Here is a 16,850-nt window from a genome sequence, read left to right as displayed (position 1 = left end):
TAGGACTGTGGTCCTGTCATTTGGTTGGATTCTGCTGATGAGAAGGTAATAAGTGCTCTTGAGTTTGAGGTAAAATACATAATGATCCCCTTTTTCCCCTCCCCTTTCATCTTTTTTTCTGCTGTACCAGACTGCTGAGGTACAAAGCCTGTTCCTGGGAGGTCCAGCATCAAATACTATTTGGCTACAATTTTTGACTTGGTCCCAGCTAAGCCAGTGTGTTTGCTGGTACGTGGTGGCTGTTCAGAGCAGCAGGTGTAGCCTGTTTTCAAGGCCTGTGTGGTGCAAGTACCTTTGCTACAGCCACCTCCATCACCCCTTTTTCCCCAGCAGTGCCGTTAGCTGACGCGCAGGAGGAAGCGATGGCGTCCAAGGGGCCTGCTGTCCACTCCTTCCTGGAACAAACCACCTAGGAGCTCTTAGCCCTGATGGACATAGCGCGGTGGTGCAACGGATGGGTGCTGGTGGTGGAGGTGGACGATGACAACATGAGAACTCCTTCAGTGCTGGCAGATTTTGCCCAGGACCTGTGTGGCACAGGTGACAGGGCTAAACTGCAGCTGGTGAATAGGACAGAAGAAGAAGAAGAGGAGGAGAAGGTTCAGCCACATCTGGTTTTTATGCTGTGGCAAGCCAATATGTTGAAGCAGCTCATGCAGTGGGATCACCTGGATGAGGCCCTCTGGGATGTGAGGAACCTCCTCCCCAGCCTGCCGGAGGTGCTGGTGCTTGTGATGATCCAACCAGACCCCCAGGAGCAGCTGGGCCAGGCACTGCGAGCCCTTAGGAGAATGCAGTGTCTGCTGTATGGGGCCTGGCAACTGCCAGTGGAAGCAGCGATCTACAGCCCAGGCCAGCCTGATGGTATCCTGGAGGCAAAGAGAGCTGCGTGTAGAGCACTGAGAGAAGTCTTAAACTTCCACGAAGGTATCCTGGGGCATAGCTAAACACAGGGGTGAGGGACAAAGACAGGCTCTTTGGAAACAAAAACATGCTCAGGGTAGGGCGCAGGAGGATCTCAGGGACAGTGTAGACTGAAGTGATGCCTGGTGGCTGGGTTCAGATACAGGAGGGAGAATAAGCTGGACCTTGCAGGCAATGTGAGCTAGAAATGAGAATGAGGGCTTAAGTGCTGGGATGGAGGTGGACAATGCGAGTCTGAATCAACTGTGTGTCCTCTTCCAAGTTGGACAGTGGTGGCTCTTGCACCTTGCCCCAAAACACACATGGTTATGGAAATGCTGGTCAGTGTATGAACTGCAGTCCCGACTCCACTGCTGGGGCTTTCTGTGATCATGTTAACAGTCTCTCTGACCCTGTGTTCTTCATTGGAGGGATGCACCAACTGTTTTCGGTGAGCCATAGGCCAAAACTTTGTCCAGGATGCTGCCTACTGTTCTTCTATTGTGTGTTTCCTCCCGTGGAAGTTGACTCCCAGGGTTCAGTTACTGCTGTGGTCTGCCTGAACATAGGCAACACAAGGTATCAAAGACGGAGAATGAATTCCCTTGGGCAGTAGAATCTGGCAGGTTGGTTTTAGTGCTGTTCACCTGGATGTCCCTTTGTAGAAGTACTTCCCTCCTAGTGCCTTGTTTAGCTGCCCAGTCCTGCATGGACATGATTCAGTATGTGGCTGCTGCCAGAAGGGGACACTGCACCCTCAGCATCTCATTGTCCTTGCTACAAAGCTCAGGTTTTTTTGCTGCATTGGGTGAACAATCTACCCCAGGAAACTTATATCCAAAAATCACTGAGTTTCTGCTTTGCATGAACCACCTTGTTCAAATATCCAAATGTCCCCAAGAAACCTGCTGGGCTGTCCCCAGAAAAACAGCTGTCAACACAGAGGAAGTCAGAGCAGGCCAGCGGCCTCTGGATTTTAAACTGCCCAAAACTGCGATCGTGAAAGAAACTAGGAAGTAGGACGTAAGACCACATTTTCCCAGGAGAGCCTGGACACAGGGGTCTTTGGTACATAGTTCCCATCAGCAAAAAGCTCCTGAAATTCCCCAGGGTTTTTTGTAGTCACAGGATGGTGACAGAGCAGTTTGCTGCCCCCTCTTGATTATTGAACAAGATGTTGCAAACAAAATGAAGGTTTGCCTCCTGTTGCACTGTTATTTGCCATTGGTGCGTTGGCCTTTCCCAAGATGCCATTCTCGCACCAGAATAGTTGAAGGGTCTGGGATGAGCTGTCTAAACTTGTCACACTGATCCATGGGGCCCTTAGCACCTACCCTGGCGGAAGGACCCACGGATGGTTTATGTGGGTGGCATACTCCACAGCTCGCTGTTTGCCAGGCAGCTGCTCCAGGCCTGTCTGGTAGCTCAGTGTGGTGTGTTTGGACCTGCAGCACCTTGCTGTCATTCATGCTCCGTTTTCATTCCTGAGCAGGTTGTGAATGTCCTGTCCCTTCAGTATGATGGGTGAAAGAAGCTTGCTGTATCTTAACCCAAACTCCACTGAGATCTGTAGCTCAGGATCGGAGGGTCAGCTTATGGAGGGCTCAGCACAGCTCTTGTGGGAGGACTGGGAGGGGTGTGGGCTGCACCCACAATGTGTGTCAGGGTGAGACTCAGCTGGAGTGAGGAAGATCCTGATCTGTGCAGACTGACACTACTGTAATGGGAAATCAATCAGCATCCTCTTCAAACTAGAGGCACAGCGAGTTAAACGGTACCTTTGTGCTCGCCTGTCCTCATTCCTGGGTGGGAGGGAAATCTATGCAGATGAAAACCCAACATTTAGCCAACTGTCCATTAATGAAGTTATTGCAGGGAGCTGACCCTCCCAGTGGTGGAGGTGCCAGTAGACATCCAGCAGGTTGAATTACTGGGATGGTTTATTTTGGGTGGAAGGAACTGTAAAGAGCAGTAGATTACTTTTGTTTCTAAGGCCAATGGCCCATGTAATAACTGAACTCATTTGCCATCCTCTGGGCATGGCAAGGTACTATAGTTACCCATGTGGTTTTGCATTGGGAGTTTACATGTGCTTCTTCTCTGGTTTTTTTTTACAGATATTGTATCCACCTAAGATCTTAACTATCACCAAAAGAAGTATTAAAAATCTGGTATTTGTTTCATTTCCCTGTGTGTACCTGTAAGCTTTAAAGACTATGAAACTCCTGCTGAAGCTGCAGGTTTGTGCAATACAGTACAGAAGGAGTGGGATTTGAGGGTGATACAGAGCCTCTGAACCAACCTTTCTCAGGGAAAGGATCCTCCAGGTTATTCTTCAAATGTGGGTTCTTTCCACGTCCTTAGAGACAGTGTGGCTTTACAAAGCAAAACAACCTTGCTGTAGGTGTTTGGGTGGTGCTGGTGCTTGGCAGCCTCTTGGATGAGGTGCTGGTTGTGTGAAAAAACCTGCTTAAAAGTATGGGGGGAAAATTACCTTGTCCAGTGGTCTAAATGTAACACACTTAACAGTTGCTCTGTTGTGGAAGAGACTTTCCATGAGCAATTGGGCACCTTAAGATAAATTCCCACTTTTGTTAGAGAGGACACTTTCTTTGGGGTGATCAAGCTAATGCAGAAATAGTTCCCTTGAGTCAATGCAAGATGTGTTACAGTTCAGGCTGTCTGTGAGTACAGAAAGTTTGGCTTTAAGAGACTCCTGATAAGCACATTAAGACATCCTTAAAGCAAGTAGCCATGATGAGATCCTGTGTTTCTATCATTTCCTGTAGCATCTGCAGTTAACCATCCCAATCCAGGCACAGTCCATGCAGCTCTCGAGTTTCTTTGGTAGCATGTTTGTGCTGTGTCCAGGCATTTCTGTGTGGGGTGATGTGCAGCACTGCCAAGCACTGCTAGTGGAAGGGGAAACTCTATGAGGTACGTGGCAGAAATCCTGACCAGGACTTGGGAGCATGGGGATGCCCTGCAGGGACAAGTGATGTAGCCACAGGGATGTGTGGCTGGGTTGGGGAGGAGTGTGGTCACCCCGACAGCCAGGGAGGCAGAATACCATGGGTGCTCTCAAGTTGCATCCGTGCTTTGTTCTCCAGCTAACCCTGGGTGGGTTGGAGCTCCCTGCTCTGCTGCTGTGATTGCTCGCCCAACCTGCTGCAGTCCAGCAAAGGGAGATCTGCTCTTTAAATGTTGAATGCCCTTCTCATTTTGACTAATGCAGGGTTGGTGAGTTTTCATGTGATAACTCTGCTGCCAAGCTAGCAGGAGCACTGCAATCCAGCAAAGCAGGAACAAGCAGCTGTGGCCTGAAACCTTTCCAGCCAGCTCAGCTAAACACCAAAGAGGAGACGCACCAGCAAGCATTTGGAGCACTGCTGCATGGCCTAGAAGTCTGCCAAGGGCAACAGGTCTCTTCCTAGGACAAAGAACAGCCTGCTTGGCTCAGCTGGCATCACATGCTGTGAGAGCAGCAGGAAGTGGCTGTCCTGTGGGCTCCTGGCAGATGAGCAGCCGAGTACTACTGCTGGAAGAAGATCTTGATCAAGACAACACCTGAGCCAAGTTTTGCCATCCAGACCAAGCTTTGCCCATTTCCAAAAAACCCTTGCCTGCTTCTCAGTCATCTGGCACATCGTGCCTACATGCCAGGGGAAATTCCAACTGCACTTTGGTGCCCTGTAGTGTACCCGAAAGGCACCTCGCCAGCTGGTTATCTGTGGCTTCTTTCAGGGATCAACAGTGTCAACCAGGCAGATCCAAACACACCTGCCCTGCCCATCAGACCAACTCCAGCCAGGGGAGCTGATGGATCTGCCCATTGCCTTTATAAAGGGAGTAGTTCTGAGACCCTGGGGGCTTGGCCTGTGCCAGTAAGGGGTTTTGTGGAAGGAGGCAGGAGGATGCAAGATGGAGTGCAAGGGAGGCAGGAGGGGCTGTGTTTGTGTGCAGTGGTCTCCGACCACAGGTCTCCAGCTTGGTGGAGTCTGGGGTAACTTTTAAGAGGTTCTGTGAAGGGTAAGCACACAAAAAGCTGGACTGCTGGTGTTGAAGGCATGTGTGTACTGGGAAACAATGGAGGCTGATGGCTGTGAGCAGCTAGTTCTGGGTCCTGTCATCAAACCAAAGGCAAGGGTCCAGCTGAGGCTCTGGCAGGAAGCATAAGGAAACAGGACAACTGCAGAAATGGGCAGATGAGGCATGGCTTTCACAGGGAATGGGATTTTGGAGAAGAGTTAAGGAAAGGTTTGGGGTTCCCCACTGTTTTGGATTCAGTGTGAGAATAAAGTTGATAACACACTGATGTTTTACTTGTTGCCAAGTAGTTCTTACCCTAAGTTAAGGATTTTTCAGTTTTCTGTGCTCTGCCAGCAAGCAGGTGTAGAAGAAGCTGGGAGGGATCATGTCCAGGACAGCTGACCTGAACTAGCCAAAGGGATATTCTATACCATAGAACTTCATGCTCAGTATATAAACTGGTGGGACCTGGCTGTGGGGGGTGGATTGGTGCTCTGGCATCAGTCAGCGGGTGGTGAACAGTTGCATTGTGCATCACTTGTCCTTTCTTGGGTTTTATTTATCTCTCTTTTTGTTATAGTCCTTTTCATTACTATTATTATTGTTGTTATATTTTATTCTATTTTAGTTATTAAACTGTTATCTCAACCTGCAGGTTTTACTTTTTTTTTCGATTCTCCCCATCCCACTGGGAGAGGGGAAGAGTGAACGAGTGGCTGTGTGGTGCTTAATTGCTAGCCGGGGTTAAAACATGCGACCGTCAGGAAGCCAGGCTGTTTCTGAGCCATGGGGCAGCCAGGGACTTCCCATCTTTATTTGCTTATGGGGTGTAACCTCCGCTGAGCAGAGCTCAGAGAGGTGTGATGACTTGGGTGGATCCAGGCCAGGGCTGAGTTGGCACAGGGTGCCAGGGGACCAAAACTGGGGCTGCCTCAGCAGTCCCTGGAGATAGCTGGGTCTGGGGCATGAGGAGCTGGGACGGACCATCCAGTCTGGAGTCAGTTGTGACTGAACTTGTCACGGGAAGGATCCATGTCTGGTTTGATACAGTTCAAGTTTCAGTGGGTGAAAGGTGGGGAAGAATCTGGATTCAAGGGCTAGAAAGGTTGAGGGGAGTTTTGGGGAAGATCAGTGGTGAAGATGGGAAGAGCCATGGAGGAGTGAACAGGAGACGGGCTAGAAGGGGATCAGTGGGACTGGGATGTTCAGGGCAAGGGTAGGGTTTGGAGTATTTTCTTCACTTGCGATTACCTCCTCTGCTACCTCATGCTCCTGGTGGCAGGTGGTAGTGCTGCACTAGTAAAGCAGATGCTTTCCAGCATCTCGTAATCATGATGTGTTTTTCTGAAGAAGTGGAAACAAGTTTGGAGAACAGGTCTGCGAAAGAGCATTTGTGCAAAGCTTTGCTAATGCTAGGATTGTCAGCAGCCAGTTCCCGCTGTTTCCAAGTGCCCCCATGAGCACCAAGGCTGCTGAGAGAGTTTAAGGAGCTGGGATGAGTCATCAGACACGGGGGCTCAGAGCTACTCCCACAGATTTCCTCTTGCTTGTTCAGCCATTCTGCACTCCTATATCAAAATTGGCACAAGAATCTTTTTTCCTGTCCTCTTCCTACTCTCTTCAGAGGAGAGGTTAATCTTGGTAAATGCATCTCTTAAGGGGCCTAATCCAATGGACCTTTGATTTTGTTTAGACTTCAAGACACTACTAATACACATAATAAATTTATTTCTCTGAATGATAAATTTGTTTCTCTGAACAAAGCATCTTCCTCCTTTGAAGTCCAAAATGAGCAGGTGTTGTGTTTGCTTTGAACAGCTACGGGCATATGTAAGAGTTGTGATTACCCTCATTTAGGGCTATCTGCAGAGATTTTCTACAAATGTGACTGTTGGATGTTTGAAGGAGTGTCAGGCCTTGTAAATATATCTGTGTTTTCACTCAGATGCCTGCCAGAGCTCTGAAGGCACTTTGTCAGGGACTACAAATACTGCTGAGCTCATGACTGCCTCTGAGCTGTTTGAGCTGTACGTCTTTACGTAACACAAAGGAAGATAAAGTTGTATTTGCTATTAGATCTCACCTCTGTTAATGAGTAAAGAAATGTAAACTAGGTTGTTTGGGTGTTGTGGGTGACATTCACCTTTCCATTCAGCCTCTGCTGGCAATGGTACATGTGTACCCAAAATCAACTAAGAGAATTGCAGTGGCCGCAGAGAACAGCTCTATCCAGTCCCAAATATTAGTTTTTAGAGGCTGTGCTGGCAGTTTAAACATCAGGGCCACTGCAGAGAAACAGCTAGTAGTGCTCCTCCTGAGCTGAGTTAAGAAGATGATTTCAATTTTTTCTATACTATTTTTTTTTCTGCAGGAATCATCTTGATAAATTTGGGGCATCGCCTGCTTGAAATCCCACTTCCTGAGGCACTTTGGGGTCTCTGTGCAAGTCACTGGCACAGCACTGCTTGAAAAGAGCTCTGTGAGACCTGGGCTGTAATGGCCTTTGCACATCAGATGGTATAACTGGCACTGCCACACCACAGGCTGTGCTGGCAGCTCATCTAGAGTTTAAACATGCTGAGGGTCTTGTGGCAGTTTGCAGGGAGCATCCTGCCTCCTTAGAGCCAACTTCAAGAGACCTGGGCTTCCCCGGTCAAACCAGCCAAAGCAAGCATCTGTCTTTTGGCTTGTTCCTCGCACGAAGCAGCCAAAGCTGCTGGTCCCTCTTCCCAGAGACCTCCTGCTTGTGGCTGGCTTATGAACAAATCTGTGTGAGGGCTGTACCCAAAATTCTGTAGTGGGGGTAAGTATGAGCAGAGAAACACCAAGGTGAGGGCTCCCGGGGACCAGCACCCGCTCCTGCCCCTCCTGCCGGCACAGCTCATGGTGCTGATTACACCCAGGGCTTTTCTCCACGGGACTATGAGCAGGATTCTGCACAGATGAGAAAAAAATCCTTGTAAATAAAAAATTTGGGCAATGCTAAGGCCAGATCTGGCTGTTGAATTATGTCTGTCTTTGTAACCCTGCAATGTTGACAGCTGCTCTCAGGGCTACCACGCTGGCATGGAAGCATGGACTCTTGCAACAATAGACCCTGATCTTTGGAAGAGGAGCCTAATCCTTCTGTTTTATCTCCCCCCGATTTTCTTATCAGCACTTGTCAATGAGTAAGTTACTTTTGCTAGGAGCCAGGGCAGAAAGTCTCTCTGAAACCCTCGCCTAGTCTGTCCGGCCCCCTGTGATGCTGGTGTGGGGGAGTGTTTGCTAGGTCTGTCGTAGCTGGGGCAAATATTTTCCTGGCTTAAAACGATGGCACACAGTGACCTTCCTGAGCTGCCACACCTCCACTGAGCCTGGGGACCAGCCTGCGGCACATCCCTGTGGTGGCTGCAGATCTGCTGAGCTCTGGGGATGGGTGGCTGTGAGGATGAGCAGGGAGTAGGCATGCTGGCTCAACTGCCTTTGTGGCACGAGCATGCCCCAGCACATGCTGGGAATCACTGATCCAGGGCAGGCACGTGGATTTTGGCTCTGCTTTCACTCCCGGTGCTCTTGGAGCCTCCTCTGCCCATGCTGCAGAGATGGTTTGGCTCCAAACCGCCTCAGAGAGCAACTGGCCAAGGTGCCTTGGGCCGTTTGCACCTTTGAGCTGTTTATCCGCTCCCAGGTTCTTGTGATAAGACATTACCTGTTTGGAGGAGCCTGTTCTGATATGGCACAGGGCAAGTATTTACCATGTGCCATGGATCAGAGCTTCCTGGTTCATCTGACAGGCACACGGATGCTATGCAAGTGCCAGGGCTGGGCACAGCAGCTACCATCACGTGGCTTTCATTCACCCTCGGCTGGCAGAGCCAGATCATGGGATACGGACCTTTCCCTGCGCTGGGGCTGTGTAATGTGTGCCAGCACCGAGGCACTGCCTATAGCTCCATATTTATCCCTGCAAACATTTTGTGCTTCGATGGGACACTGTGAGCGCTGCCAGTGCTGGTGGGGCTGTGACTACGGGCTGTGTTTTGTGTGGAAGGGGGATGGATGTGGCATTTGCAGAGAGGAAGCCAAAGGGGACTGGCTTGGGAAGGGACTCGGAGGTGCAGCATGGGGGGGTGGGGGCTGCAGCTCAGCTGTGCACAAATTGGGGAACTTGTTACCAGTGGGGAGGGTATAGGCTTTGAGGGGGTACTGGTTTCCCAAACTGGAATGGTTTCCTGAATGGGGCTATAGCCTGGCCAGGCTGTGCAGCAGCGTAGTGCCTCTTACGGCACGTGATGCTACAGAGACCACTCCATCACTGCCCTGGGTATGGCTCATTACAGCTTGGGGAGCATGTTGTACCCTTGGGGGTGCACGATCTGCCGCTCCTCTATCACGCCTCGTGTGTACCCCACTTCACTGCCACCACAGCCTCCGCTCATCCCTCCCGCAGCTCCCTAACCCCTCCACAGCGCATGTGTTTGTCTGAATTTTATCACCACTTCGTTGGAAATAAGACCAGCCTCGCAGGAGGCCTGTGCCAGGGCTCCGAGCTGGGTTGCGCGGCAGATCTGGGGGGCCCCATGTCCCCTGTAGTACCCTCTCTTGTGTGCCCCCCACCCCCAGCAGCTGGCAGGGGCTGTTCACCGGAGGTAGCTGGGGGGGTGCCGGTCCCGGGACGGGGCTGGAGGTGCTGCAGGCCGCCTGGCGTGGGGCGGGGGGGTGTCCGGTGTCCTTGACACACACCACCCCCACCCCCCCCCCCCCCAGCTCCGCTGCATGGGGGTGGGCGCACGGGGAGGTGCTTGGCGCGGGGGGGTGGGTCCGGTGCTGGAGCGTGTGCCGGGGGTGATGCAGGGTGCGAGGGACCGGGGCGGGGGGCGGTGCCGGGGGCGGGGGCGGTGCGCGGTGCCGGGCAGGGTGCGCGGCGGCTGCGGCGGGGGATGGCGGCGGAGCTGCAGGAGCTGCGGGCGCTGGTGGAGCGGGCGGGCGGGCGACGGGCTGTGCTGCTGGTGACCGAGGTGGCGGAGGGAGCCCCGGTGGCGGCCACGCTGGCCGCCTTCGCCCGCGACCTCCTGGGTGACGAGGCGCCGCCGGGGCCGGGGCCGGGGTGCCGGTCCCGGCGGCGGGCTGGCGGGGGGCGGCGGGCGCTGGGAGCGCGGCTGCTGGTGGTGCTGTGCCGCGGCGGGGCGGCGCGGGGCCGCGGGGCCCGGGCCCGCCTGCGGGAGGTGGTGCGGGACGTGCGCGGCCGCCTCCCCCGGGCCCCGCCGCCCGCTGCCGTCGGTGTCCTCCTGCCCGGCGGGGACGGGGAGGACGCGGCGGTGCTGGATGCTGCGCTGCGGCGGCACTTCCCGGTGCCCGGCACGGTGCAGGCGGCCCGGTACAGCCCCGGTAGCCCCGCCGCCCTCCGCGACTGCCGCGCCGCCGCCTGCCGCGCCCTGCGCGCCGCCCTGCAGCACCCCGCAGGTACCTGGGGGGGGGGGACGACGGACACCGGCTGGGGGGGCGGTGGGTGGTCGGGCCGCTCCCTCCCCCGGGGGGCCGGGAGCTTTTATAAGGCCATTTGCTCCGGTTTCCTGTGGAATCTGCCCCATCCTAATGGGATCTGACCACTCCTGATGGGATCTTCCCCCCACCCCAATGGAATCTGGTTTTTCCCTTTGGGATCTGACCACTGCTGATGAGATCCTCCCCCCACCCAAGCCAGTCTGGCTTTCCCCGTTGGGATCTTTTTCATCCTGGTGGGGTCAGAGCCTTGCCAGTGGGAACTGCTGGGGTTCCCAGTTCTGGCAGCTGGAGAGAACAAACTTTCTAGTGGGTTGGGAAGCACTAGAGCAGCTCATGGATAGCAGGAATGTGGCAGTGGACAGCTGTGACATCATGGCCATCCGTGTGACACCGTGGCCATCCATGCTTATGGATGTGTGTTACTGGGGACGCAGAACTGGGGAGTGGCCCTTGCTGTAGGGTGCAGGCGGGACCTGACCCTCCTGCAGGAGGAAGATGCTTGTGCTGGCTTTGCATAATGAATAAGAACATCAGTAAGTGGCTGTTTGGGTTTAAAACCAGGCGTCTGTTGGTGTCCAGTTTAAGCAAGGATGGCAGGATGAAAGCTGGGTGTGAAACAGGCCTTGAGGAACAGCACTTGCCCTGTGGCGAAAGGCAAATCATGTTTGTGTGCAAATGCAAGGTGGTGGGCAGCTGGGCAGGCTCTGCTGTCACAGCAGCCACACAAAACAGCCCGGCCTCACTTTAATCTTTGGCACTGCTTTGTCTTGGGCTGTTTCCCTTTCCTCCTCCCTTCTTTCATTTATTTCCCACTTTTTCCTTGCTCCCCATCATTTTCAGAGGCTCTGGTGTTCTGCTGTCTCACTGCCTTTACCCCGAGGGATCCTGGCACCTGCCTGCAGCACCACATTGACAGGGTCTTCTGGGATCCCTGGGACATGGGGATGGTTGGCTGCAGCTCAGCTGCTTCTTTCCATCAGCTCAGTCCAGAATCCTGTATCTGAATGCTGAGGAGCTTTGAGATGGCCGGGACCCGCTGCGAGGGTGCAGGGCTGTCTTCTGCCAACTCTTTGTACTGAGGCGCGCACGATCCCCTTTCCAGCTTCTCTCCTTTCACTTGCTTTTCTCTTCCTCACATTGTTCCTGCTGCAAGAATTTCTGGTGTGCTCCCAGATGCCAGTGAGCCCTCCAGTTCTGGTTGCAGCAGCCTGGTGGGACAGCAGCTGCAGAGGCAGAAAAACATCCCTGCATTCTTGACCTTTTTCTACCTCTGCACATCGATGGTGCTTGGCTTGGTACATGTATTTTTGTGGCTAGCTGTGGATTTGTCCTTCGTGCAGACATGGAAGAAGCATAGCAGCCAGCAGTGGAGAAAGAGGAGCAGAAGGAGCCAGAGCAGGTGTTGCAGCCTGTTTGTGCTTTCTAAGCATGGTGGGTAGGAAAACTCAGCGTGTTGCTTTAACTCACCTCTGATGCTCTGCCTGGTGCTCTTAGTCATGCGAGTGTCCCAGGACCTGCATGTGTAATGAGGACACTCATCACCTGCAGGGTTCAACCTCAGGCAAGGCAGCTTCTTGCCGTGCTGCTGTGAGCCCTACCTTCCAAAATCTCCATGTGGCCAGAGGGATCCCAAGCGTAGCTGTGCCTCCAGAGAGCTGGAGACCTGGCAGTACCAGGCACCAGCTTCATTGCAGGCTGGTCTCCTTCATCCCGTGGCTTTTTCCACAAGCAAAGCACAAGGGGACTAATAACTTTAATGTAATGTGAGAGGACTGTGGAAAAGATGGGCGTGGGGCTGCAGAGCACCCTGCAAAGCAGGTTCTAGGGATGCTACTGTAAGAATGTCCTCAGTCAGGGCTGAGCTTGTCTTGTTTCCCCCTCTTGACCTTGAAAGGGCTTTGTGTTAAGCTGAAAAAAGATGCTCTTGCATCTGGATAAGGATGCTGGGAGGTGTACAGAGTGTAATGCTCTCTGTACGTGTGCTTGTACCTGTTTTATTTCAGTCCAGCTTCGAAGCCTCTTCCTCTTCCACACACATCACTGCTCAGCTCCGCCCGTGACAGTTGCTCTGGAGCTGCAGCCACCTCCATGCTGGCAGTGTCTCAGACACTGTCATTTGTGCAGTGGAGCTGCAACGGGAATGGCAGTGGGGTTCCTGTGTCTCTTGGGTCTAAGCAGGAATGTGCTGGGCTGCTATCCTGCTGTGCCTCAGTGGTGTCCAGAGTCCCCGCGCACTGCGAGGAGGGGATGTGTTTACGGCTGGTTTTGGTTTGTTGACTGGCAGGAAAGACTGCCACTGTGAACTCTTTAGTGTCGCAATGGTTTGATAAGCTGAAGGACGCTGAAGTGGTTTATCATCTGTTATCTGATTAGAAGGTGAAAGGCTGGACAGTATTTCAATGGAGATGCTGAACTGCTGCTGTTGGAGACCATATAAAATACACTGGTGTAGTGTTTTACAAGCTGCTGTAGTGTTTTACTATAATGGCTCAAAAGCCTGTAGTAACTTGCTGTGACTTTTGTTGTCCTCCAGAGTAAATATTGTACATTGACGGAGGCCACATGCTCTCTGCATTTTGCAAGCAGTTACAGCTGTAGTTTTCAGTGTGCTGCAAGTCTGCGTGTCCAGGAGGTCTGCCTGGGAGGGAGGAATTGCTTGACAAAGCAGGGAGCAGTGAATAGGTTGATGTGTCAGAAGCTGTGTGATAATACAAAAGAAGAACTTCCTTCTGCAGGCATGCCCTAACCATGTCAGTCCCCAGCCTTGCTACGTGTGCTGGCAGAGCTCCTGCCAGGTTTCTTGCTCACTCTGGGCTGCCACATCCAGGATGGTTTTGGCAGTGAAGCGCAAAGTAGAAACCAACACTGGAGACAAATTTCCAGGGTAGTAGATTGGTTTCAGCCTGAAATTTGGATTGCCAGGAGCTGCTCTGTGCTTTCCAGGGGTGGACTTTGTGGAGTGGATCCGGGTTTGCTGTGAGGAGTTGGGCTCATGAAGGGGAGATACTGTGAGTCAGCAGCAGGAAGGTAGGGGAGCAGCAGGGCTGACCCGCTGCCAGTCTGAACTCATCTCTCATTTATTCAGAAGAGGGAAAAGCCAGGGAGAGGTGGAGGCTCCCATCCTTCCTGCGGTGCATTTCTTGGAGATGGAGGAGCCAGAGAAAAGGTCACGAAGCAAAAGCTGCAAACAACATTCATGAAGGTACGTCCAGCTCCCTCCCTTGTACTCCTGCTGTGACTGTCAGAGGTTCCTCACCAACTCCTTGGTGGTTCTGGTGCCCAAGCCCTTTGCTGGTGGCCTCCTGAAGCTATTTCCAGCTCTGCAGCTGATGTCTCTTCTCTGGCTGTGGTTTGGCCAGAACCTGAAGACAACAGGCACACATCTGGCTGGTGTGTTGCCCTCTCCCTGTTTTCTGACGTTTTGCTTGTCTAAATAAAACCACGCTGGGTCTGGTGCCCAACTACACGCCTGGGAGCACTGCTGAACTCAGCTGTGTTTTGCTGGAGTTTCTGGCAGCAGAACTGCTGTCTGTCTAAACAATGAATTGGAAGCTTCACCCTGACCTTACGGGATGCTTTCTGCAAACACAGATGAGAAGAGTGTTCCCAAACCACTTGCATTGGGGGCTGGTGGGGAGGAGAAAGAGGGCAGTCAGCCTTGGGCTCCCTGAGTCTAAAGGAAATTGTTCAGGTAACATTCACCCTTTGCTGTACCGTTGGCGCTTCTGCTTGCCTTTTTGCAGAAGTGCCCCCATGCAGAAGGCTACAAGGTGCATGGTGTGGAGATCCAGATTGCTCTATGGAGCACACAGAGGAGGGGAAGATCCTTCACTGTAAATTAGAATAGAATAGAATAGAATAGAATAGAATAGAATAGAATAGAATAGAATAGAAATTTTCAGTTGGAAGGGACCCCTATCTAGTCCAACTGCCTTGACCACTTCAGGGCTGAACGAAAGCTAAAGCATGTTAAGGGCATTGTCCAAATGTCTCTTAAACACATAAAATGCTTAAAAAGTGTAAGGGTCGGAGAAATCAACTGAAAAGCCCAATCTGTGCAGCTTTGAGACAAGTCCTCTAGGGTCACAAAATTTAAGTGCCTGATCTTGCTGTCAGTGCCAGCCAGGTGATGCCTTGTGGCCACACAGCTTGTTGTGAGACTGCTGAGACCACAGGAGGCCAGGGAGCTGGGCCCTGTGCTCCTCTGCTCATAGATCACCCCTGTTTGTTGAAGCAATGTTGAGCTTGTAAAACAAAATTTAAATCCATTATGAGAAAAATCAGCTGTGCTTAGATTGTGAGTATCTATCAATTGCTTCCCCTTGCTTCTTCCTTTTAATCTTAAGTTGCATTTTGCATGAAGAAGGGTTTCCCATTCAGCTCTCCCTTGACCTCTCTCTGCTCTTTGCAGATGACCTGCAGGACCCTGAGGAAGAAGTGGCTCTGACCAGCCTGTCCCCCAATGGAAACTACGACGAGGCTGCTGGAGGCACAGGCACCTAGAGCTGCTGGGTGCCCGGCACAGTCCACATCCCAGATCTGCCCGGTGGATTTGGAGCAGTGGGAGGAGGAGCTGGTGCATGCCCACTCACCCCCTCCACTGAGGACCCACCACTCTGGAGAGAAGCTGCTCGGCTTCACTCACCCGGGTCTTCTGTAGCTGCTGACAGCCTCTGAGGTCCATGCCAGAGAGCCATCCCCTGCTGCGCCCTGCTGCCCGGGGTGCCTGGAGCTGCTGCTGGACATGGGGCTTCTAAGAAGCCCTTTGGGATGTATCCCATGTCCTGGGCAAGATGACGTTGGGACTTTGGGTGTGAAATGCAGCCACCTGCTTGAAGAATGAGGAATCCTTTCTAGTTCTGAGCAAAGTTCCCTGCTGAGATTGCTGGGGCTGGTCTCCCTGGCAAATGGGTTGTGTTGCCTTGTTTTCCTGCTTTATTGCTTTGAAGTTCTCACCCTCTCCGATCAGGCAAAAGAAAGACAAATACCATGGTGGCATGAAGACTTGAATGGGACTAAATATGAGGTTTTGGACCTACCAGCTACAGAAAAGGCTTGAATGTAACTATGTAATGTGAAGAATGCAATAACAGCCCACTGTGGGTAGCAAGAATAATGCAAAAGATACTGGTAGTGATGGCAGCTGGAGCAGAGTGCGGTTTGGGAGCAGGATCCGTGCCTCTGGCTTGTCCTGGTGCTCACAGAGTGACTGACGGACTGCCTGGCTTGGAGGGGGTGGCAGATGGATGCTGAGGTGTGGCTGATGCTCAGTGAAGTTATGGGAGAGGCCCATCTTACCTGGGACATCTCCACAGACATGCAGTGACAGGTCTTGAAGGTGGCCTGCAGCACAACAAAATGTGGCTGCTACATAAATAAATATAAAAATAAAAATAAGTAGTTCCAAAGGACTGCCTGTGGGGCAACACAATTAATTACAAATCCTTGGTTTGTGAGGAACATTGCTATAATGCTAAGAATACTTTTTTTTATTCTTACTTTTATGCAACATAAGCCGAGTCTTGTTTTATTTTTAGCACAAGCTACTGGGTTTTGTTTGGGCCTGGCTGTCCTGGAGTTTCATCCAGCTCAAACGAGAAATTTCAACGTGTCATGTCCTGCCTACCTCTTCTCTGGGTTAGCTGCTGCATTAAGTCGGTATGCCCTCCGTGCATGTCTGGCTCTTTTCCCCAGTGGCAGCTGAAGTGCCTGCAGCCCTTCCAGCTCTGGCCAGCACCCTCTCCCAGCAGTGTGCCTTCAGCAACTCTAGCTTCTACCTGGAGCAGGGGATGGTTTTTTTACCCAGCTCTGCTCATGACCATGATCATCAACACTTTTCAACAAACCATTTTCCCATGCCTCAGTTTCCCCACCAGTAGGATGGGGACAGCAATGCCTACCTACCTCACTGGGGTTATGATGGTAACTCTGGAGCAGAGCTTAGCAGCTCTTGGGTTTAGAGTCGGTCCCTTTAGTGATGGTGCTGCTTTGCCCTTTTGGCAGGGAGAGGCTGAGGGTGTCTGGGGCATGCTGGTGGGGTCGAGTGGGAGAGATGGGGAGCGTTTCCAGGTGTGCTCAGCAAGTCTCTGTGTTATCATGCTGCTCATTTGAATGTGTTGGGATAGTTAGGCTTGGTCTACGTAGGAAAGCTTTGCCTGAAATGCAGCCGTAAGGTGCTGTATCTGCCACATGAGATAGTGGGAAGGAGGGGGTAGGTGGCTTCCAAGTCCATGCAAGCAGCGTTTGGGGAAGCACATGTCACATCTCTTCACAGCAGAAACACTTTCTGTGTGGGTGTGGCGTGGGGAGAACGAACCTAGGAGGCAGTTGACATTGGTGGAGCACGTTGCTCTGCAGAGAGGGCACCGAACCCACTCTTCTTCCAGCCTGCAGATTTCTGTAGGTTTTCTTTGCTTATGACCAAGGGGAAA

The 16,850-nt window shown here is 52.3% G+C and overlaps 1 protein-coding gene across 1 annotated transcript; it reads left to right on the top strand.

Moving 5' to 3' along the window:
* Nucleotides 1–9,854: 9,854 nt before the first annotated feature.
* On the top strand, nt 9,855–15,915 carry C9H2orf72 (chromosome 9 C2orf72 homolog). Its single transcript, XM_074878204.1, has 3 exons — nt 9,855–10,377; nt 13,505–13,621; nt 14,831–15,915. The coding sequence occupies exons 1-3, from the start codon at nt 9,855–9,857 to the stop codon at nt 14,920–14,922; spliced, it is 732 nt and encodes a 243-aa protein (XP_074734305.1). The 3' UTR covers nt 14,923–15,915.
* Nucleotides 15,916–16,850: the final 935 nt, after the last annotated feature.

The sequence above is a fragment of the Strix uralensis genome, chromosome 9 (assembly GCF_047716275.1).
Source record: "Strix uralensis isolate ZFMK-TIS-50842 chromosome 9, bStrUra1, whole genome shotgun sequence".
Classification (NCBI taxonomy): Eukaryota; Metazoa; Chordata; class Aves; order Strigiformes; family Strigidae; genus Strix; species Strix uralensis.
Note: the sequence above shows the minus strand (reverse complement) of the source record. Positions and strands in the feature narration are given on the sequence as shown.

Bases quoted from the DNA above. Each gene is read 5' to 3' on its own strand.
- C9H2orf72 (XM_074878204.1), top strand. From the start codon at position 9,855: ATGGCGGCGGAGCTGCAGGAGCTGCGGGCGCTGGTGGAGCGGGCGGGC. The intron at 10,378-13,504 runs GTACCTGGGGGG...TCATTTATTCAG, and splicing joins CGCCCTGCAGCACCCCGCAG to AAGAGGGAAAAGCCAGGGAG. The intron at 13,622-14,830 runs GTACGTCCAGCT...TGCTCTTTGCAG, and splicing joins TGCAAACAACATTCATGAAG to ATGACCTGCAGGACCCTGAG.